General features: G+C 33.8%; 3 protein-coding genes across 3 annotated transcripts; 1 reads left to right on the top strand and 2 right to left on the bottom strand.

Moving 5' to 3' along the window:
- The first annotated feature begins 257 nt into the window (after positions 1 to 257).
- Positions 258 to 1,142, top strand: LOC145565555 (uncharacterized). The gene is made up of 2 exons (XM_081625519.1): positions 258 to 743; positions 840 to 1,142. The coding sequence occupies exons 1-2, from the start codon at positions 258 to 260 to the stop codon at positions 1,140 to 1,142; spliced, it is 789 nt and encodes a 262-aa protein (XP_081481645.1).
- Positions 1,143 to 5,935: 4,793 nt separating this feature from the next.
- Positions 5,936 to 10,542, bottom strand: LOC145564317 (E3 ubiquitin-protein ligase SINAT5-like). The gene is made up of 3 exons (XM_081624633.1): positions 9,868 to 10,542; positions 7,152 to 7,538; positions 5,936 to 6,505 (listed from the first exon to the last, which is right to left on the bottom strand). The coding sequence occupies exons 1-3, from the start codon at positions 10,099 to 10,101 to the stop codon at positions 6,143 to 6,145; spliced, it is 984 nt and encodes a 327-aa protein (XP_081480759.1). The 5' UTR covers positions 10,102 to 10,542; the 3' UTR covers positions 5,936 to 6,142.
- Positions 10,543 to 14,182: 3,640 nt separating this feature from the next.
- LOC145562700 (CLP protease regulatory subunit CLPX1, mitochondrial-like) lies at positions 14,183 to 22,207 on the bottom strand. Its single transcript, XM_081623066.1, has 14 exons — positions 21,417 to 22,207; positions 20,884 to 20,942; positions 20,305 to 20,402; positions 18,647 to 18,726; positions 18,145 to 18,195; positions 17,247 to 17,321; positions 17,062 to 17,139; positions 16,332 to 16,388; positions 16,108 to 16,178; positions 15,892 to 15,991; positions 15,654 to 15,758; positions 15,193 to 15,255; positions 14,876 to 14,998; positions 14,183 to 14,713 (listed from the first exon to the last, which is right to left on the bottom strand). The coding sequence occupies exons 1-14, from the start codon at positions 21,969 to 21,971 to the stop codon at positions 14,498 to 14,500; spliced, it is 1,731 nt and encodes a 576-aa protein (XP_081479192.1). The 5' UTR covers positions 21,972 to 22,207; the 3' UTR covers positions 14,183 to 14,497.
- Between the last annotated feature and the right edge of the window lie 1,991 nt (positions 22,208 to 24,198).

The following is a 24,198-nucleotide window of genomic DNA, read 5'->3' as shown; positions in this document are numbered from 1 at the left end:
TGGGGGTGTTTAACCTTGCTCTTCTCGGGAAACAAGCGTGGTGACTTTTGAAATTCTCAAATTCCCTCTTTGTCAGAGTAATGTGCGCGAATTGTTATTCGAATTCTATTTTTTTGGATTCTTCTCTGGGCTTGGCAAGGAGCTACTCCTGGTCGAGCATTTGGACTTCTAAATCTCTTCTTAGGGACGGACTCATTTGGAGGGTCGGGGATGGGAGCAGCATCAACATATGGGAGGATGTGTGGGTTGCTGATGAGATGGGGAGTCGTATTCTATCAGACAGAATTCCAGAGTTTGGGGAGGTGTGTGACCTTATTGATACGGACAGCATGGAATGGAGAGCTGACCTCATTTCAGCTCACTTCAATGAGAGGGATACAAAGTGCATTCTTTCAATCCCTTTTAGCTTACGAGCTCCACAAGATGAAATTATATGGGTGTTCTCTAAGAATGGCGAATATTCAGTGAAGATCGCTTATTTTCTGGGTAAATCATGTAACCTTGATGATTTTCACAAGGCTTGGGTTATAATTTGGAGCATGGAAGCTATTCCCAAAGTGAGGCACTTTCTTTGGAGAGTTTGCACGAGTACTCTTGCTGTTCATGAGTACCTCTCTTACAGGCACATGTCAGAGATTGATCATTATCCCTGGTGTCTAAATGTGGCAGAATCAGTGCGGCATTCTCTTTTCGATTGTTCTGCTGTGATTGATCTGTGGACAGAGATGGAATATGAAGAGCTTGTTTGGAAGGAGGAGGAGTCATTTGCTGACTTGATTGTTGAGTAGAAGGAGAAGTCGCAGAGCAAACTTATAGTTGGAGTTGTGCTGCTTTGGCAGATTTGGAGTAGAAGAAACGAAAAAATCTTCAACAATGTTGAGGATGCGCACCGCACTGTGATTGAAAGAACAAGAAGACTTACTGCAGATTTGAAGTTGTACTCAGAGAAAATTTATGGAGGGATTCGAAGAGCTGCTGTGTGTAACAGCTCCAAGGCATGGAAGGCCCCCCCTTCAGGCTTGATCAAGCTAAATTCTGACGCATCAATTAGTGAGGATGGTTGGGTAGGAATGGGAGTAGTATCCAGTGACTCTGAGGGTACTGTCCTGTTCTCAACTTCGAGGAGAGTGAAGGCATTCTAGGATCCGATCGTGGCTGAAGAGAAAGCACTTGTAATGGCAGTCAGACTAGCGCGAAAATTTGGTTACAAAAAAGCAATCTTTGAGTCCGACAATCTGACGATCGTTTCTCGTCTCACCAAAGCAACAATTCATTTGATGGAGCTTGATGCAATTCTGGAGGACATTCTTTCTCTTTCTCTTTTCTTTGATTATGTTTCTTGGTCCCGTGTTAAAAGGGATGGCAACACGGTTGCTCATCACCCTGCCAAGTTTATTCCGTTTGGAGTCGAAAATGTTTGGGTCAATCATAATCCTTGTGAAATTGCCCCGTATGCTTTGATGGATACTTTAGTTTTAATATAATTGGCTCTTACGGTTTTTTTCAAAAAAAAAAAAAAAAAAAAAAAAAAAGGAAGGGAGACTAATTTAAAACTTCATAGATTTAATTTTTTTTCTTTCCTCTAATTCCTCTAATTTTTTTGTGAGGAAAGGAAAGAAAAGAATTTGTAAAAGGAGCTTTCTTTTCATTTCTTATCAAATTCCGTTTAATTTTTAAAACCAAAGATAAAGAAGCTATAACTTTCCTTTCCTTTCTTTCTTTCTTTTTTTTTTTTTTTTTTTTTTTTTTTTACTTCCATTTCCTCCTAATTAAAAAGGGCCTAAGTAATCTCTTTTTTTTTTTTTTTTTTTTTTTTTTTTTTTTTTTTTTTTTGTCAGAAACCAGCTCATCATGATGAAAATAAATTTTGTCGCAAAACACTGACTAAATTATTCAAATGGGTGTAAAGGAATTGGTTTATTATTCTTAATCGTCATTGATTCAAGTTGGGCCATGCATGCAAATCAAGAAATTATTGCTAAAACAATTTGATTGATTACTATGCTTTGTTCATTGTTTATTATTCTATTGAAATTGAAATGTTTAGAATGTTGTAAAATAAGTTTTAAAGGCTACGAATAATAGAATGAATAATGTAATAGTTTGATCAAAAGGAAGATGGTGTGGCGTGATTTCGTCACTGCCTTTGAAAACAAATTCCGGCGCAACCGAGGTGCAAATTGTATCGCTGGTACATTCCCTAAGATTACACACCACTCTCATTTAAAGGCACTTTTGGATGAGAGGTGGAGTCATATAAACTTATGTCCAAAGAACAGATGTGTTTAGCTAAGTTTTTTTTTTTGTGTATGATTTATATCCAAGAAGAAGATAACCAAGCCAAATTTATAAGGATGGAGTTTCAAGCTAGAGGATGAATCTAGACATCAAAAGGTGATTAAATTACCATAAACACCCACTTCAATGGGAGCTTATAAGAGAATCCAAGAGATGAAGGAAGAATACCAAAAGGTGAATATATGTAGACATGAAAAAGTCTACTCCACAACCCACTTTGTGGGCAATCGTTGTTGGCCACAACCTACTTGTAGAGTAGACTGATTTTTCTTATAAAATAGACATAAAAAGTTTACTCCACAACCCACTTGTAGGCAAATGAGGCCACAACTTCATTGTGAAGTAAACTGATTAACTACCAATGTTGCATTTTGAGAACACAGAATAAAAATGCCCAAGATCCAAGGCCAACAATCATTGAAGAATCCAACTACTTCTTACCAAAAATTTCACACTTCTCAATAAGTTAATGGCACTATAAACTAGAAATTATTCCAAGATTTTTGGCCGATCTAAAATTCTGATAATATTGCATCGTGTCTATTTCCCGGAAACTATGCTTCGAGTCGTACTTATGTGACTTAAACATAATAATGTTTCGTGTCCAATCCTACATGTAACCGTGTTGTGTCATGTACTCGTAATTGTGTTGAGCCGTGTTTGTTTGCTTAGGTAAGTCGAATTTGACATAATTAGCATGTTTTGTGTTGTGTTTTGTCGCGCTTTTGATCCAGATCCAACCCATGATACGACATGATATATAAGGATGTGCCTTATTGTTGAACAATAAATGACTTTCATAATATGCGAAGTAGCTTAGGAATAGCTCTTCAATTGCTATATTTTTGTAATAGTGAAGGCATATATGGTTCATTCTTTAATACTTCGTATCCTTGTGTCGTATTGTTCTTTTTTATGTTGTCACGGTCCAACTCAACTCAAAGTCATCTTATAGTTCGAATCAATATTAAAAATTGCATATTAATGTTAGATATCATAAGTTAGATATCCTTGTTATTCTCCCTTGTCCCAAGAGTCTATGTCATACTATCATATTAATTATGCGTGCATGATGAAACTGGTTGCCAAATATATAAGTTATCTCGTTGCTAAACAACTTCTAATTGTCCCAATTTGTTTAAATAATTAATAAATTCTATTCCCAAGCAATTTTGCAAATCATATCAAGGATTACAGAAAGTGACGTTATGAGTGATTTATATAAACAACAATACTGTATTATTCTAGATTTTTTTAATTTTTTGAATATATTATTCTAGATTATTTTTATAAACAATGAATCAAACAAAAAATTATATAGCTTAATTATAAGTCGTAGTGGACTAATAATCTAAATTTGTTGATCATCGAAATATAAAATTAAGAACAATGGGTGTTTCAATTCTGCAAGGTGAGGTGGATTTAGTTCGACATAATAAAAATGTAATTTTTTTTTTATTTTTTTTTATTTTTTTTATTTTTTTTTATTATACGATCATGATTCATGAGTTCATGAGTCATGACTATGTATGTACGTGGTACAAACATGCTTTTTTTCCCCAAAACTAAGGCCCTATTCTGTTCACCTTATTTTCACTTATTTCAGGGTTAATAAGTTTAGATAAGAGTTAATAAGTTCACATAAGTTTAGATTAGATAAGTTCAGGAAAAATAAGTTCACATAAGTTCAGATAAGTTCAGGAAAAATAAGTTCACATAAGTTCAGATTAGATAAGTTCAGGAAAAATAAGTTCAGATAAGTTGTGATAAGGGTTAATCAAGGCTACCCAAATTTAATTTATAACTAAAATAAGTTCAGATAAATTGTGATAAGGGTTAATCAGGGCTACCCAAGTTTAATTTATAACTAAAATAAATTCTAATAAGGGATAATATGTTCAGATAAGTTCAGATAAATTCAGATAAGTTCAGATAAATTTAGATAAGTTCAGATAAGTAAAAATCAGGTGAATAGAATACACCCTAAAGATGGACATGTGGTATAATGTTAATTTCTTGTCTCCTACTCTCTCCGTTTTTAAATACTTGCTCTTTTTCTCCATGCGCGGAGTTTTAGGAGAAATTGAATAAAGTAATAAAATAGAGATATAGTGGGGTTAGTGTTAGGTAAATTGGAGGACAGAGAATCTAAAAGTAATAAAATTGGGTCTCACTAGTTGAGAGAAATGAATTTAAATATTATAAAAGCTTTCTAAATAAGGAAATGAAGCAAGTATTTAAAAACGGCCGTAAAAGGAAAGTGGAGCAAGTAGTATTTAATTATTATTATTTTTTCTAAAGAAAAGTGGAGTAATAGTTTAGTTTGGACAAAAGTTGAAAGAGTCTTTCCAAAAAAAAAAAGTTTATAGAAAGAGAAATTTAGTCCGGTTTTGTTCATAAAAGGTGGATTAAAAAAAAGGATTAGTGTATTATTTATTAATTTATTTTGTTTTAAATCATGTGGCGAGGGAAAGTGAGTATAGATCATTTTTTTCAACATCTTGATTATGTGCATCTTTATGCTTAAAAATTAAGGGCTTGTTTGGCATCATTTTTTATTCATTATGGGGCATATATCATATACTTTTAAAAAACAAAAAACTAAAAAACAGAAAACCACATCAATGCCAAACAAACCCTAAAGTTTTGATTGTAGTGATGAAGACTCAAAAATGAGAATTTAAGAGTCTGTATGTAATAGGTTACCAAATCAAATTCCTCCATTTTCATTTGTAATTTGGATATATTATTCACACACATTCAAGATATAATTTGCAAAAATTTGTTAAAATTTGAATAAAATAAACAATGAATTAAATTAGAAAATTGATATACTTCATTCACAAATACAATCATCTTGGGACAAATATTATAATAAGGTTTCGTATTTGATGTGTTATATTTTATTTGATGAGTTACGGAGTATATTTTTTGCTAAGTCATTAAATTTGATGTTTGGATTTGTATAATTTTTATGGATAATAATAATATGCTTAAGATTGCGAGTTTAAGTATTTATTGGTACAAAAACACCTAGTGACATCGAACTACAAGTATAATTTTTTATTGCGTAAAATTTTTATTTTTGATAAATTAAACAAGTCAAGTGAGTTTCCAAAGTCAATTTATTTTTGATGTCTTCTTCTAGTAAAGTCAGCAAACAAGATTAAGCCCAAATTCAAAGTTTCTTTTACTTGTTTCATTAATACTTGAACTCCCAACAAAACTGTAGTCCATACTGCATAAAGATTAAAGAACAAACAGGGTCCGTGAATTATTGTCAATATTTTGAATTTTCAAAAAGAAACCAAATCATGCGAATCAAGGGGATGTGCCACTTTTCCAACCACCTTGCATCATTTTGCAATCTCAACAGTAGATACCTTATACCTTCACCGTAAAATAATTACTCTCTGGAGAGGAGGGCTACCTAATATATACTAGTATTTTGTGGGAATATTAGTATATAACTAATACTATTTGTCTATTTGAGGCTATCCTAAACAAATTTCAATTATCATGTAGCAGTTTTACCCATTTTCACCGCAATAGTTACACTTTTATCCCCATAAACAAGTTTTGTTTATCACGGAGATAAACTGGTATTTATCAACATTAAGGTTCCAAGGCAAAAGAAAGTATGAAAGTGAGGTTAGAAATAGCACAGAAGCAGAAAACTTCAATTCAAAGCCATCCCAAAATGTCTCCATCCAATTACACCAACACAGAGAAAAATGAGATAGCATGAAAGTGCAAAAAAAAAAAAAAAAAAAAAAAAAAAAATGAAAACCCACCAAAGTAATCCCCCCCAAAACATCCCTCTATAAACACGAGATCGAATCGTTTAGCTACTCATATTTGGTATGCAGGGAGCAGCATCAGATTTTTCCTGCTCCTTCCATATCCTCCCGGTTACCCTCAGCTTCAACTCCTTTTTGTCCCCACCAGAAAAGAAAAGTGCCATATTCCGTTGGATGATAAGACCATCATGGCTATCTCTAACCTTACGGTGACTGTCTCGGATACTACGAGGGGTTCCTTCCCACGTAAGTTTCCTCCCATTTCCCCCAACCTCGAGGCTGTAACTGTAGTTTTGAGCCTCATTTTCGTCGCCCATGAAACGTAGGAATGCCATGTACACTGGAGCATTGTGTAGTTGGAAAGCCTCAAAATGGAGGCAGAAGTATTGCCCCAAATAATTGAAAACCTGACGAAATAAGAAGACAAGAATACAAAATTCAATAGATGCCCCTAAATGGTGCTATGGTCAATTGAAGCAATATGTTTCTTTGGTACCAAATCCCCATCAACACAAAAATGAAATAAAAGATACAAGTAAATAATAATCATAAAAAGAAGGCAGGAAAAACATGACCGAAAAAGAAAATCTGAAGGAAAATCGAGCAGACATTGATCCAGTTTTAATTAAGGTTTCCTTAGCTTAAGTGTGACAACTGACAGCGAGTACGACTGTACTAGAAAGATTTTCTTCAAGGATATGGCTTTAAGCACCAATGATACTGTCTGCTGCAATGCTTGTAGCGGAAAAATTGAATAATACTTTGTAATGGCGCTTACAAAAAATAATGACAGGCTGAATGGTTTATGTGTTTTAAAAATAACTACAGTAGTTGACATGGTTTTCTCTGTAACAAGATGTGCATCAAAAAGATGAAAATATAAGAATGAGGGTAAAACCAGTAAGCCACTCAGGTAAATGAAAGAAGGCTAAGAGGTCATGAGGTTGGAACTAACACGGACAATACGATTGATTATGTCATAGTTAAATCACATAACCATTCAAGAAATAAATTAGATTACGCTCAAAATATACAAGAGAGACTTTTACTAACCGTCAACATCCACGTAGCATTCTCCACTTCCCGGGGATTGGATTTTACATAGCGATGATTGAATGTATTCCCGGAGTGCATGTCCACCTTGTGATCATCCCTAAGATGGGTCACCAAGCGGGGGATATCACCAACAATAGAGCACTCGGATCCTGCATAAGGACAGTTGTATGGTCTAAAATTGCACACTGTCTCATGTTTGAGCTTGCTATAATAAGGAAATATTTCTGGACACCCCAAACTGTAATATCTACAAGGAAGTTCAAGTGACTCTGCCACCTTCTCCAGAGCTAAGCACCTAATATCACCGAGCTCCTGTCTACAAGTTGGGCATCGGTTGTGCACTCTTCCTTTACATGTGGAGCACAATGTATGCCCATTATGACACTGCAATTACACCAAAACTCATATCAATCAACTATGCAAACTTAAAATCGTTAATGGAAGGTTTGACATGTTTCACTCAATCGCGAACAATAATTACCCCAGATGTGATTCAAAGTATTTAAGAGCTCTACTAATCAAATTTCATAAAACAAATCAAAAAATAAATAAATAAGCCCCGCGCCACTGAACAGTTTGCATATGTATTTATCAAAAAATAAATAAACAAGCCCTCCTCTCTAAATAAGGATAGTTCTACGAAAACTATAGCCAGGACCTCAATTGCAGAGAAGTCACATATGCATTTACCTAAACATTAAAGGCATTAGACAGTACAAGGTGAGGATAAAGAGGCACATACATTGCAAAATATTGCCCTCTTGTCCTATCTATCGCATTAAAACAAAAAGTTGGACTTATAAATAGATGCAGGACCAGCCTGCAAGTCGTAATATGATCCCACTTCTATACTGATTAACTCAGTACACATTAGCCAATTATAACAATATGCATATAAGGCATGAAAGGTATTAGTTGATAAGTGAAAATTTATACTTCTTGAGTCATCAATGTTGCATATTCTAGCATTTAATAGATTGTCTATTATTTGGATCGTTTCTTGTTTTTTTTTAACTATGTACAATGAGGAATTGTTGATTCTCTTCTAAAATTGTTTTGGGACATTATATAGATTTTGCTAAAAGAAAAACAGTGGAAAGTGGAAAAGAAAATATTCAAGCAAATGTGAATAATGTGTTCTGTATCTTGAATCGAAAATAGGTTTGTTTGCCCTTCTAAGCTGTAGCTACAAGAATTGAAGTATAGACAATTATACAACTATTTCCTCCATCCAAATTTTATCTTTAAGTATTTCATCAACATAAACCTTTTGACTGGTTCCAAATACATAATGGCCACAAGTTATCAGCCTGCAAAAATGAAAAATACTTCACAACGTTTTTTTCGACAAATATGGACTGATCCTTCTATCTTCATGTCCAGGAACAAATCAACTCAATATGACCTAGCATTCGATTATCCGAATTCCCCACTAAGGTTAATTCTAATATCACAAAGTGACTTGAGTTCATAAAGAGACTTGACATCTTAATTAATGCCATCAACCACCTCGTACTAAAATCTAAAACGAAGGTAACGAAAAATTGGAAACAAGTTCGTGTTCTACCACATAAATCATCCTTAGTAAACACTTTGAGTCCATTAGAAATACTCTTTCACATGAATTTACTTTTCTTCCTTAATTTTAAATACCAACAAGAGAGATGGTATTAAGAGGCACAGAAATCCATAAAAGACATCCGACTCCTACTAAGTAGAGGAGATGCATTAGCGCATTACCATGAACATTTACATGGGAGATCTAAAGTGGAGTGCATAAGAAGTATTTTAGATTGTAATCCCCATTGAGTTAAAGTATAATGCTTCTAATAACGTACTGAAACCATTCAGTATATAAACCAAAATCATGCACGAGAGTCAAAATGCAATTAGAGGCCACAGTTAGAAAGAAGCAAAACAAACACAGACAGTAGACTCCTTGGCCTATAATACAATCTACGACTCCCAGGGTTTAACCTCATTAAATCTCGAAAGAGTAAGCTCACTTCTCCATAGCTTGCAATTCAACAATAATTTAGCTGTAGGTGCTATGAGAAATGCCTTAATAATTTTTCACACTCCAAACTAACATGTGATAACAATCAATTATGGAGTATTAAAGAGACTTGTACACAATTAAAAGGATTTGCCTCACATCAAATATTTTCTTAATCAAACAAGATCGAGCTAAATCAGACAATTATTATTGAATCAACTAACAAATCCATAAAAGAGGCTAAATAATTGTGGTAGTACTCAAGCTTTAATTAATTGACATCATAACTTTTAAACAACCCACATTACACAAATTCACACAACAAGATCAAACCCGATAATATTTATTTATGCTTTGATTAATTCACATTCACATCATATCTTTTAAACAACCTACATTTAAAAAAAAAAAATCAATCAAATAAAGCTAGCTAATCCACCAAATTTCAATCACATTTCCTTTAATCATACACCAAAAAAACCCAATAATTGCACAATATTATATAAAAATTTGTACCAATTTCAAACCCAAAAACAAAATTCCAATCAAGAAAAGAAAACCTAGTCCAATCAAACCCAATAAATAATAACAACCAAAAACCTTAACAGCTAAGCCGTATACAAATTCATTCCCATTACCGCCATTTATAATCATCATCTAACAAACCCGAATGCAATCAAATTACAAATATCAAGAGAAAAATGATAGATTAAAAACCTGATGAATTGGCGGATACATAGAATTGGTACAAACAGGACATTCAAGCAATTCATGAACACTAGTTGCCGGCGTAATTGCCGTGGGGATCACATTACTCCTTTGTTTGGCTGGAATTTGGTGGTGATGGTGGTTGTTGTTGTTGTGGTTGGTATGGTGGTTGTCAAGATGAGAGATCTCTTCTTCCTCCAAACCATCTACTGAAGATACACACTCAATACTATCTATATCCATTTTAATTTCAATCAAAATTAATCAATTTACAATACCCACAAATCGAATTGAAAACCCCAATTTTCAGAATCTCAAAATCTGTTGTAATTTGAATTTAATTCTTAACCCAATTTTCTCTCTCTACAAAATTTCACAAACCCTATTCTTCTCTGGTTCTTGCTCAAATTTAGAGAGAGAAATGAAAATTCAAACACTAGAAAAATTAAAAAGAGAGGATTAAAGGAGGGAAGATGGATTGATCAATTCCAAAAGAATCAAAATTTAATCTTCCCTCACAATAAGAGGAGAGTTCTTTTCTTCTTCATTCACTCTTTCTCTCTCTAGATTTTTTTTCTCTCTCTTGGTTTTAGAGAGAGAAATTCAAGGATAATCGTCCATTTTCAAATATGGGTTTTTAACTGATTATGATCCAACGGACAAAAAAAGTTAGCAATTTTTATAATTTGTTTAAGGATTTTTGGAATTTTAAAGAATTAATTAAATTTTTTGAGAATGTGGAGAAGTTGTAGGAAGATGAGTGGATGATGTGCACGTTAATTGTGGGGGCTTTACAATTATAATGTGATGTCGAATTACAACTTTACAAGTTGGAGTATAATTGTGTCACATTGCTTTGCTTTTAGATATCTTAGTATCTCACCTAAGTTTAGTAGTGTTTGTTTGAGTAGTTGTTTAGCTTGTTTTGGTTTTATATATGATTGTTTTTAATTGGTTGCTTGCCTTTCACAATTGGTTCCTCTTAAGGATTATAGTGGGTTACTTTTTGTTGTGGTAAAAAAATAAAATGATTGGAATATTAATCTAATCTTGTTGAGAAAGAAAAGGTGCATTGTATCATGTATTGAACTTGAAGGATTGATCTATTAATGATTTGTTTGAGAGTTGTCAACTATGTAATGAGTTACAAATTACAATCATCCATGTACTTGTTCGAAATTGGCTCATGATCCAATTTTTTTATTAGATGAAGATTTTCATGGAATCATAAAACGTGTTATTCAAATTTAGGCTCTTTACCGTTAACTAAACTTGTAATTATATCACTAATTTAACATATTGTTAGGGTCTGTTCTGATTTACTAAACTAAACTGAATTGTTTATGAGAGAAGAAAATTATGAACTGAACTAAACTGAATTCAACTGATTGGAGCTGAACTGAACTGAAATTAAGCTAAAGAGAATAGGCCTTTAGTAAATACTAGTACTAGTTTATGTATGTTTGTTACAAAATTTATATGTAAGGTTGAAACAAAAAAGTACCAAATTACTTTTCTTAGATTTTGTCTTTCATCAATTCGTATATATGGTTGAAAACTTGAAATTCATAATCACCAAATTATTTTTCTTAGATTTTGTCTTTCATCAATTATGGCAAATTGATGTATAAGTAATACTTAGAGAAAAGGCTCATCTATTATTGTATTCATGATAAAGAATTTAGATTCGCTATTAATAAGAATCATAATTTTTTCTCTACTACTTGTAGTAAAAATGCACTTAGTAGCTTATATATCGTAATAAAATGGATATATATAGGTGCTATACTCAGTACCGAATTATTTTTCTTAGATACTGTCTTTCATCAATTATAACAATTTCATGTACTAGTACTTAGATTCTTAGAAGAAGGGTTCATCATAAACTTTGCAATCAACCCATTTCGTCATCCACATTAAATGCGAGGTAGGTATAACTTAAGTATTTTTTTTTCCTCCATATCAACAAATCCAAATTACTATATGATGAAAATGGCAGCGACAATTCATCTGCAACTCCCAGCGGTTGTCTACATCCATCAACAATAGCAACTATAAACAAGGTCACCAAGTCCAAGTTAATTATAGCACTACCTTTGTCCTTTGTTAACTATAAACAAGGTCACCAAGTCCAACTATAATAGGAGGTATACTAATTATAATTTATGAAATTTTAACTATATTTTCAATTATGTTGATCTTACTATTTTAGCTTCGTATTTCCTAAGTCATATAATATTGTTTCGACCCATATATGACCATTATTCGGCTACATAAAGGTCCCGTGAAAGTTTATAGCCAATATAAGAGGTGTGTACAAAAAAGGATAAATTGGATGCTTAAAGGCAAATTAGATGGTTCCACCCACCCAATTAGACTCCCGGAGGATATTAGGGTCCATGGTTATCATCTCGGCAATTTTTATTTTCGGGCCAAAAAAGTAAAAAATTTCCAAAATTGAAGGCTATTATTCATGCTTTTTGAGAAGTTTTGGAGGTTTCGGAATTTGATATCGAAAAGTCTTGAGATACTAGGGGATACATTCAGGGGTCATATAATGTCGTTTGGAACCATATATGATTATTATATGTTGTCATAAATATAATGTCCGTGGTAAGCTTGAGTTTATGAAATCGGTGCAAGTTGTAAACGACTAAATTGGATGCTCAAATGCAAATTGGATGATTTCACCCACCCAATTGGACTCCCAGAGGGTATTAGGGTCTATGGTTATCATCTCGGCAATTATTATTTCTGGGTCGAAAAAAGTCAAAAATTTCCAAAATTGAAGGCTATTATTCATGCTTTTTGGGCAGTTGGAGGTTTTGAGACTCGGTGTCAAAAAGTCTTAAGATACTAAGCTATACATCTCGGGGTCATATAATGTCGTTTGGAACCATATATGATTATTATATGTTGTCATAAATATAATGTCCGTGGTAAGCTTGAGTTTATGAAATCGGTGCAAGTTGTAAACGACTAAATTGGATGCTCAAATGCAAATTGGATGGTTTCACCAACCCAATTGGACTCCCAGAGGATATTAGGATCCATGGTTATCATCTCAGCAATTTTTATTTTCGGATCAAAAAAAGTCAAAAATTTCCAAAATTGAAGTTTTGGTTGTTTTGAGACCCAATGTCAAAAAGTCTAGAGATACTAGGCTATACATCCTGAGATCATATAATGTCATTTGAAAGAATTGGAACCATATAATTGATCATTATATGTTGTCATAAATGTCCGTAGTAGGCTTGAGTTTATGAAATTGGTACAAGTTGTAAACGATTATATTGGATGCTTAAAGGCAAATTGGATGGTTTCACCCACCCAATTGGACTCCCGGAGGGTATTAGGATCCATGGTTATCATCTTGGCAATAAAAAAAAAAAAAAAAAAAGTCAAAATTTTCCAAAATTGAACGCTATTATTTTTGCTTATTGGGCAGTTTTGGCGGTTTCGAGACCTAATGTCAAAAAGTCTTGAGATACTAGGCTATACATCCTGGAGTCATATATTGAGAGTGAGGGATAAATCAAGTGGTTAGAGCTCTCCTCTCGGTTCCAGTTGATCATGGGATAGATTTTCATCACTTTACCCTTGTGGCTCTCTAAAAATAAAAATAATAAAAAAAGAGTTTTTTCTCTATTTTGAAATTCATAAAATTTTGAAATATAAGCTGATAAAAGGGTGAAATTGTGAGATTGTTTAACTTCATAAAAGAAATGAAAAGCATAAATGGTTGTTGATAATTTTACATAATTTACAAGTATAGAAAGAATAAGTGCATGATTTAAAATTTACAAAATTATATTGTACCCCTCTATCTACTCCTTTCACCCTCACCACTACCAAACCATTATTGTGTATTTTATCGATTGTTCACTATTAATCTATTATATTTTCAATCTTTGCACCTGTTTTTTCATACTTGTATATTTGTCAATAGACTCAACAGTCAACACCGTATTTTTATTTACTTCGTATTTATTTAATTAAGGGTGTTGTATAACAGATACTTTGTCACAAATTTTTGCCTTTTTGCTCCACATCTTAAAACTCTTCTTTTCCCTACCATGTGATGTAAAGTGGGACACTGGACACACAAGATGTAACACTATTAAATGGGAAAAAGATAGAAGTATTTAAAACTACCACCTGCTTGTTTTTCATAATGAGCCTCTCTCAAGTCTTCTCTAAATACTTGTGTACATTTAGAGTTTAGACCTCGTCAGATCATTACCTTACCAAAGTTTAATAGGATGCCAGGGTGGTAGTTTCGACAGGCTCATTGTTCTGTGTTTCTGTAAATGACAATCTGAAATGAAACAAAAAATGAGGTGTAACTCCAGATTGCCTGAAAGGCGAATGCACTGATTAGATCAGGTTGCGGAAAAGATCATATATTTACAACCATTGGCAAGGGAGGCAAGATCATAGTCGCAGAACAAATCCATTTTCTCAGTAAAGGGCAAGGGGAATGCAAATTTCCAGCTAAATGATACAGATACACATGTTCCTTTCTTTTCAACCCCTTTGCTCCCTCGATCCTGTTATCTTCTAAATGATTACTCTTATTTGTACTTGATGGATACTGTACAGTGATGAAACTACAATGGGATCCCTTGGCCCGAAAGCTTTACATACTAGCAACAACAGAAGGGAGGTCTGATTCAGGTTCGGCTTCTCCTTCAGAACTTTCAGCCTCTTTCGGTTTTTGTTGTGAAAGATAACGGTCTAGGGCTCCTTTCCCATAAAGAATTCTGCCTCCACGCCCTTTTCCCTGTAACCCTATTGCTTCCTCATCAACAATGACAGCATCAATGATATCATCACCCGTTCTTGTGTCAGGAATCTGCATTACATACATCGCAAACATTCACAAAAAAGATATCACAAAAAATAAAGGTTATACCCCCCAATTGTGCACATAAGCTCCTTATGACAGCATCAACAGAGCAGCGTGAGCTTCTAGTCTCAAAAAGGATATACAGATGAAAGAGGCTGATCATGTTACCTCGTACATGGAATCCATGAGGATATTCTCCAGTATGGCCCTCAATCCCCGAGCTCCAGTATTCTTACTTACTGCTTTTTTCGCAATTAATCTCAATGCTTCGTCTGTGAAATGCAATTTCACCTGAGAGAGAGAGAAAGAGAAAGAAATTAAGTCTAACCTCAGTTGTAAGAGTGGGGATGCATAACACCAAACCAACAGTGAAAATGAAGTAACTCTCAAAGGATCACACAGTCACACCCCTTTTCAGAAGGAGTTATCCAAGACCATGTTGATCTGATAATATCTAGAAAAGGGGTTTCGGAGGAAATACTTACTCCATTCATTTGAAACATCTTTTTATACTGCTTCCCAAGAGCATTCTTTGGCTCCATCAAAACCTATAGAAAAAGAATTACATCAATTAAACATTGATAGTCAAAAAAATTAGAACCCAAAATAAATCCAATTATCTTCTCAGCATTAAAAGTTTCCCTTTCAAATAGCAGAAGAACTAAGGCCCATGACTTTCAGAACTTCCGGGAGAATCATATACAGGTATACCCAGCGTCTTTTTTACCAATGTAAATAAAATCTCGTCCTTTTTATATGTTGAATTGTCCCTTACTAAGCCTAACATTCCTCAATTAGAGAAAACTTTCGAAAATTAGGTTGCTCATTATAATTATTTGTTCTATGTTATCCCCAAGATTTAACACTGATGATTGATAGAAATTATGTTACATTGTGTACAAGATCACAATAGAAAATTACATCCTATTGAGGGAGAAAGTATTACCTCAACAAGTTGATCTTCAGTAAGGGCTGACAAATTAACAAGGACTGGAAATCTTCCAACAAATTCAGGTATCAAACCATAAGCTATGAGATCGCTACTTTCTACCTGAAAAGGTATACAGCACACAACAAAAAATTGTAAGCAAAGCTTCTGAGTATAAATTTAGAATACCAGTAAGAATCTGCAAGAAAAAGATATCTTCCAGTTATTCTAGGTGCAAACCTAAGCACAAACATACATTATCCAATAAAGATGAAGCTATAACAGCACTTGTGGGACCACTTGTTCTCATATTGGCCCGTACAGGAGCACCAAAACCAATAGATGAATCATGGCGCCTGGGATAAAAATACAATAATTTCTTCAGCTACTTCATTTCCAAAATGGTTTTTTCCAAGTCAATACTCACAGAGGAAGCAAATTGCTGAAAAAAAAGCAGAAAAGAAAATAAAACCTTTCTGAGATGGTTTTCTCCAAGTCGATAAAAGCACCCCCACAGATGAAAAGAATATCCTTTGTATCTATCTGCCAAACAAAAGATGAATAAATAAGAAATCTAAAGCCAACCATTGAGAACATTTGTTATGCTACCCAACAAAAGCATGGTCTTGACTTGACAAAATACATATTCATATAAGTTATGAAACTTTGTACCCATGTCAGAATACACTATGATACCTGGATATTGTCACCCCGGGGATGCTTCCGAGCTCCTTTCTCAGGAACATTGACAATCTGGTGATAATAGTAAAGATCAGTAAACTTTGTCTAACTAACAATACCAATTGAACAAAGTGATAACAACAAAGCTCAAAACGAAAGATGTGAGCTAAGGCTTGCCAAAGTCCCAACTGCAATAACGCAAAACAAGTACTACATCATAAAGAATAAAAGTATTTATAGTTGGCAAAAGTTTCTTTAGGCACTAAGGAACATGAGGAGACTCCAATTCCACTGGATATACCTCATGCAATGCCAAATTCCAACAAAAGAATTGAACACAGACTTGGTATACATGCTCCTATATATTATTTTCTGAAAAAAAAAAATAATAATAATTCAACCATGCAAACCCTTTTCTCTATTACACTTTTAATATACTCCGTTGCTACAATCTTATAAATATGATGCAAAAGCCAGTTCCTTAATACCAATATGGGTAAGATGATACCAACAAACACTAAAGAGGCATCATCTATTCACAAGAGCTTAAATAACCAACTTTACCAAGTTTATCTTTTAATAGAACACTATCACTCAATAAGCAGCATCAATCACCCAGAAACAAAAGGGCATACGAGTAATATTTAAGCACCCACTATATACTAAAAAAATGAAATATTTCTAGAAAATGTAAACACATGTTAAAAATTTTGGTTAACTTGTCAGAAAGCAAAGGTTTACTTACTGTTCCTTCCAGCATTTTCAATAATGCCTGCTGAACACCCTCTCCTGATACATCTCTACTAATATTAAGGCTCTCAGCCTGCAATTTGACATACTCAATCAATTAGGTGTTTAAAAAATAAATAAAAATAATAAATCAAGCCTACTAAACCACAGAAAGATTAAAAATTAGAAGAAAAAAAAAACCTTTTTGGTAATTTTGTCAACTTCATCAATGTACACAATGCCTTGTTGTGCAGCTGCCACATTATAATCAGCCACCTGGAACAAAAAATAAAAAATAGAGTATATAGCCTCTTGTTACAGAAGTAAATCATCATACTGACAATTATAATTTTTTGGTTTAACCAAAATAAAGCTACCCAACACTTGGAATCCCAACCTTGATAATACTAAATCCTTGCTAGACAAATACTTGTATCCAAAGTTTAATCTAACTCCAATGGCAAGATAAGATAGGATGCCAGCGACTGGCAAACAGCTAGACAAAACTGGTCAATATTGCATCTTGCATGATTAGATGAAATTAACATTTAATACTCCCTCTGTCCCAACATAAACTTCATACTTTACATTTTGGAAACTCCTGTATAAACTCAGAACTAAAAGGGTTACTCATTTCCTGTATAATAGAGAGTTGTCTAGTGAGCTGGTGTCATCTCTAAAAATCTAAAGAGTGTGTGTCTGTGAGAGTAAACTCATTTTATGGGTCGAATATAGTAAGAAAGGGCCTACAAGCATCTTCCGTGGATAGCTTGTCTCATCACGAGAAAATAGTGAATAGCAAAGGATAAATTTTTTATCAGTCCGTTCACTGCTTGAATTTTTCTTATTTTGTGTGTGCTCATTATTTCTCAAAGATTAATTATCTTGAGGCATTCAAAATGCAAAGTGGCAAGTATTCTTTCACAGGATACAAATTTTATTCAGCCACAAGATTTTTCAAAATTCACATGCATAATTCAAAAACAAAAAACAAACATGGGTTAATGATGAATTTTAATGCTCATCAAACTTAATTGAGGAGGAGCTAGCTGAAAAGCATGCCACAGAATATATGTTCCTAAAACAATATAGGAGTTACCATGAGAAGCTTGTATAAAATTGACTCTACATCTTCTCCAACATATCCTGCCTGCAGATACGAAAAGAGCACATAAACATCAGCCAGCAGCCAAATTACAACAATATAACAATCTAGGCTGCCACTTAGCCAGTAATCATTCTCTTGAGACACCACGCAAGTTAAGCACATGCATGCAGGGGTAAAAATAAATATAACAATGGTTTAGGCTTACAGTACTGAATGAGACAACATGTGAACCCAAAACAAATGTTTTTCAAGATAAACCTCACATATGCAAAAAAGGTAGATGTAAAAGAGCAGTGCCTCAAGAAAAGTGAAAAGGGGAGATATTTAATTTTCAATATTTAATAACAAGGGTCATTTAAATATTTAATTACATATGAATTCCATAACAATTCTCTTAATTTATATATAAAGGACCTCAAATTAAAGAAGTCAAAAAGAGGATTATGGAAAGAAAGATGTCTTGAACCACTGTATAACATGAATCCTGACTTACCTGAGTCAATGTGGTTGCATCTGCGATTACAAAGGGTACATTCACCAGCCTTGCCAATGTTTTTGCAAGTAATGTCTTCCCTGTCCTTGAGAAAAAATTACAAGAATGAGACAAAAAATGTAAATAGATTAACTTAGAAAAATAAATAAACAGAGAACTCCAACCTCCTAATACAAAAACTAAAGCAAAGGTATGAGCCGTATGACCAAGAAGACAAAAAAGAGATTCAGCTCCCAACTCTTTCTCTATTTTTCACTCTTCCCTCTATTCTGTTTACATATGATTACCACCACCAAATTGGAACATCTAGATGTCTAGTACATTCCTACTAAGGTGCCCAACCTATCGTTTCTTGCTCTTAAAATCATTAAATAAACCCCCAATATCTTTCTTACCATTTACTCAATCCAACATCTAGGATTTCACATCAAAGGAGACATTCTCATCTTCATTACTATTGTGTTAAATTCTAACAGGCCAACAGCCTTGATGGCTTGTAGAATGTCCCCTTTGCATCGACACCATGAAAAAGGAAAAATAATTTAGCCATCACTATTCCTTGAAAGAACAGCCCTAGGCATTATCTTTGGTATAGCATCAATTTTGAGTTCCAGGTTCCCCTAAATTCATGTTCCAAGTAGTCTACTATAGTTATTCTTAATATGAACCCATTGATTCCAAGGGTATCTCTCCAAAAGGGTCAAAGCTCCAAATTGTCATTGATGTCTCCTGACTCTTCTCCACCCACTTCTAATAATATCATATCACTTGCAAGAAGCACACTACAGATATTCACCTTTGATTATCTTGGTGAGCTAATCTACAAATGAGGTGTATATCGAAATCAATCCCTCTAAGATGTTCAATGTTCTATAATAGTGATGAATTGCTGGATGGCAAAAAACCGCCATATGTATATTGAATATCTGAAATATATGCTATAGTTATTTCCTTTTGCCTCTAACTCCTCTACTTTCTGGGTCAATAAAAAGAAAAGAACATAGTTGATCTTTGCATAATACATATCCAGACTTCTTGGAAATGTATGACCTCTATCATATGTCCCCTGGTCTTAAAACCTTGTATGATAAGACTTTATATACTGATAGCTATACAACATTAACTCCTTAAGTGCCTCCTTGTATACTTAGACTTGAGTATGGCATTGCAAGCAATTATTACAGAATTACAACATTGGGAACAAAAGTCTACAATTTTTCTCTCTTTAGAAAGGGATGGGAAAGAGTGAAAGACAACATCATCATCAGAGCCTTAATCCCAATAGAGGGGTTCAGCTACATGAACCAAGATTTTTATTCTAATGGTCATCAATATAAATCCTCTCCCTCTGTTCCCTCCTACCATATGCTATATGCTCATGTAAACCCAATTTCTGATTTTCTTCAAATCATTCTCAACTTCATCTATCCAAAAACAATGAAAAAGAGGCTTTCTCTAATTATATCAACATTTTCCAGCTTGTTTCCAGCATGTATAGCATAAAGAAAATATAAGGAACAGAGACAAAGGCACACTGCAAACTGCAGAATTGAAAGGCAGTGAAGTGGCCTCTAAAGTCTAAGCTAAATCCTACAAATTATCAATAAGAATAACTGAGATCCTGCTGAAGAAAATCATCTAGGGTGACAACAGATTACCTGACCCTGTAGGCCCCATTACTAGAATGTTGCTTTTTTCAAGTTCCACAACTTCATCAGTGGGATCTGATTTTCCATTAGCTGACTCCGCTGATTGCCTAGCTTTCCACAAACCATAAGCAATTAGTTAATTTTAGCAAGATATTCATAGCGTATTCAAATTACAACATAACATAGCAACTACAAGCAAAACTATTATCAAACTGAGGCCTGTGAAAGCTTGGGACAATTAGTACTCCGTATTTGAATTCTTTGTCAAACTCAAGACATCGGGGTATAATACCACACTTTACACATGTAGATTCCTAAAATCCCCTATGAATATATTTTTTAAAAATAATTCATTGCCTATCAGAGCAATGGAAGCCATACTAGTCAATTCATTGTCCTATAAGAGCAATGGAAGCCATACTAGAATTTGATTCAACTTTAAACATTGTAATAAATATCCCATAAAATGTTCCACAAATCCACATCCAACAATAAAGCATGCAAGACGGTTCATCCTGATCGTATCCCTATAAGTAAATGGTTCATCTTCCATTAATAACAACAAATACATGCAACAGAATCACCAACCTTTGCAAGGCCTCATAATATATCCTCTTGTAGTGGTTGTAAACAGCAACAGAGAGCACCTGCAACCAAAATGAGTGTGCCAGTATTTCAGTTCAAATTCGCACATAACAGGAAACCAATAGTCAAAAGCAAAAGTAATGTGGCAAAAAACATATATTCTCAGGCTCTCAGCATAACAAGAATTTGGATAAAATTGAAAAGGTATCCACATTCAACAGGACACCAGCTATTATTAGCTCAAAAATGAACAATAACCATATGATCTTAAGTATCCAAAAAACTGAATAATTGTATACATACACAACACTCATCCAAATGATCATGCAAATCATTCTCCCAAACTCAATATCAATAACATAATACAGTAATTGAAACACTAATACTAATCTTAGTCATAACAATCTTAGTCATAATTTTATCAATCTTCAATAACAATCATAAATCACATTTATGCTACCAAGTGTAATCTCAGATAAAGCAAAATTCAACTCAATTTCTAAGTAACAAACCAAAATGGCATAAAAGGAGTATACCTTCTTAGCTTTCTCTTGCCCAATCACAAACTTATCAAGTCCTTTGCAAATTTCCTTAGGAGTAGGAAATCCACTCCCCAAATTAGACCCACCCCAACACCCATCCTTTGAATTGGATCCAAACCCATCACCCCCACTCAAACCGGCATTCGAACCACCACCTCCACCTCCTCCTCCTCCTCCTCCTCCTCCACCTCCTCCGCCGCCTCGAGCCCGAACAACAACCCCATCATTAGGAGGCTGCCACACCTCCGGAGGATCCCCAGAACTCCTCATAACATTAGAATCAGAACCCAATTTCCTCTTATGATTATTAAAACCCACAAATTTACTACCTCTATCAATGAATTCACCTCTGAGTGAAACAGGCTTGAATGACATGAAATGATAAGGTGTGTTTATTAAGTTATCTTCTGGTTTACTAGCTTTGTAACCAGTGTTAGAGCTTGCCATACGACCCACATGCATCTGATTCATCACAAAGTATCTGAATTGGTAAGCTGTTAAGATTGCTGTTTCTTTTGTTGATTTCGATCTAAGAGCTGCTGCTGCCATGGCGGATTTTCGATTGAAAAGATAATCAAAGAAAACAGGGGAGATGAAAATTGAGAAATTCGAAAAAAATTTCGAGAAATTAAGACATGGGTTTTGCAGATTTGAGGATGAATCGAAATGGGTTGGTCTTGTTTTTCGCAGAAATCAATGAAAAACGCAGATTATTTTAAGAGAGAGAAAGAGATAAATGGGGAGAAATTGAAACTGTAAATAGATGTGAAATTGAGATGGGTAGTTATAAGATTTTTTATTTTTATTTTTATTTTTATTTTATGAGGAAATAAAAAAACTGTAAAATTGTGAAGAAAAAATGATGATTTTAGAGAGTAGATATATGATTATGTGCACACAAAGAAGATGAAGACAGAGAACAAACAAAGTATTTTCTCTCTCCTCCCTAATCTGATTAATCACTTTAGAATAGAATATCTTCATTTTAATTTTATTTTATTTCATTTTATTTACTACCTCCGTTTCGTATTAGTTGCAACTTTGGAATATTTTATAACTCACAAATAATACCCCAAAGTTGCAACTAATAAGAAACGGAGGTAGTATAATTTTCATTTTTATTTCATTTTTTTGGTAAAGTGGTGGGTTGATAGTTTGATACTATGTCGTTTTGGGTGGGGATTGGGAGAATTTAGGAATCTTGCCTTTGCTTTCATGTCAAAATTAGCAACATGGCATATGGTAATTGGCAAATGTGGATATTTGGTTGAAGGAATTCTTAGTTTTACTTTGAAAAGAATTTGTGGAATTAAAATGGAGCAAAAATATGTAAATCTTATACAAGTTATACTTATTGTTTGGGTCCAATTTAGCCTAATTGGATCAGCCCATAAATGATTTAATCATAAGCCCAAGGTAAAAGTTCAACTCTCCATTCTATGCCAAGTCAGGTCAAAGTCAAGTCAAGGGTCCAGTCAACGTGGCAAGCCCACTTGGCTCCAAGCCCATTTCTCCTCATTGTGCTAAGGTATAAAAGTCTTCATTCCTCCTACATTGCAGATATTCACAAAGAACTTCAAGCAACTAATTCTCTTGCACAGCCCTTTTTCTCTCTACATTGTACTGACTTCGGCATCGGAGGGGCCTTTCTCGGCACAATCCCCGAGGCCAGTTTACGTGTGTTTTCTGTGCACGAAACCCTCGGCCCACCTCCATTCGGACCGAGTCCAGTCTTCAGCTCACCTCAAAAGGACCTTGTCGAAGGTCCCATTGTTTCACCCGAAACACCTATGAAGTAGCACGTATTTGCTTTTTCGATTTTAAAGTTAATCGATTGAATGTTAATTTTAATTTACAAAGTGAAATACGAAGTAGGAGTCTAGTTAAATACAAGCATCACCAAATTCATTATAAGATGCGTTAGATGAACCTTTAATTTATGATATTATTTAGGGATTTTACATATTTTATTACTTTGGATTTTCATAAGAGCAACTCCAAAGTTGTAGCTAAGGACTTGCTTGCAATATTAAATAATCTCTAGCTACTAGCTTAACCATTGGAGTTAGAAAATGCAATTAGCTTAGCCAAGTAAATTAGATTTGTGAAAAAACTTGCTAAAATATTGAGCTATTGGCAAGCCATTGGAGCTAAAATGACAATTAGATTAAAAGTTTATGTAGCATAACAACCTAATTTGACAATTAGCTTCTCATTGAAGTTATAAGACTTATAACCAATCAAATAAGGAGATATATAATATTATGTATTTCATTTTAATATAATAATGAAAATTCGATGATGCTATTTCTTTCTTTGATGATGTGAGCTTTTAGTTGTGCTACAGATAATGTAACGAGCCGAGGTAGTACATCGACTCTCAAAATGGGTGGTAATATAACCTCCTTTAGCGGTGAGGATTGGCATAATAAGAGTCCTCAAATATTGAAACAATAATCCTTCTTCTTCATCTTTCAAAAAATAATAAAAAATAAATAGTGGATTGAAATCAAATAATTTCAATTTAGTACATTTTCTTACGACAAACTAAATTATATTGCTCATAGGTCTTTTCTTCTAAATTAAAACTATAAAAAAGTTCTGTTGTTGAATGATAAATTGATTGTCATTTGTCAACATTACGTAATTTTTTCTTCATTTCCAAAATATACATAAATATTGTCAATATATGTACAGTATTTTTGTATATATGTATTCTTAGTAATTTATTTATGGTATAAACACCACCCTAAGAGCTATGTATAAGAAGCTAAAA

Source organism: Chenopodium album, chromosome 10 (genome assembly GCF_948465745.1).
Source record: "Chenopodium album chromosome 10, dcCheAlbu1.1, whole genome shotgun sequence".
Lineage (NCBI taxonomy): Eukaryota > Viridiplantae > Streptophyta > Magnoliopsida > Caryophyllales > Amaranthaceae > Chenopodium > Chenopodium album.
The sequence above is the reverse complement of the archived record's forward strand: the minus strand, read 5'-3'. Positions and strand labels throughout refer to the sequence as shown.

Excerpts from the sequence above, each read along its gene's own strand:
- LOC145564317 (XM_081624633.1), bottom strand. The coding sequence starts at position 10,101 with ATGGATATAGATAGTATTGAGTGTGTATCTTCAGTAGATGGTTTGGAG. Across the intron at positions 7,539-9,867 it reads TGTATCCGCCAATTCATCAG|TGTCATAATGGGCATACATT; the intron begins GTTTTTAATCTA and ends GTGTAATTGCAG. Across the intron at positions 6,506-7,151 it reads ATGCTACGTGGATGTTGACG|GTTTTCAATTATTTGGGGCA; the intron begins GTTAGTAAAAGT and ends TTATTTCGTCAG.
- LOC145565555 (XM_081625519.1), top strand. The coding sequence starts at position 258 with ATGGGGAGTCGTATTCTATCAGACAGAATTCCAGAGTTTGGGGAGGTG. Across the intron at positions 744-839 it reads AGATGGAATATGAAGAGCTT|ATTTGGAGTAGAAGAAACGA; the intron begins GTTTGGAAGGAG and ends CTGCTTTGGCAG.
- LOC145562700 (XM_081623066.1), bottom strand. The coding sequence starts at position 21,971 with ATGGCAGCAGCAGCTCTTAGATCGAAATCAACAAAAGAAACAGCAATC. Across the intron at positions 18,727-20,304 it reads AATGGGGCCTACAGGGTCAG|GGAAGACATTACTTGCAAAA; the intron begins GTAATCTGTTGT and ends TCTCAAGGACAG. Across the intron at positions 16,389-17,061 it reads TGAAAATGCTGGAAGGAACA|ATTGTCAATGTTCCTGAGAA; the intron begins GTAAGTAAACCT and ends TATTATCACCAG.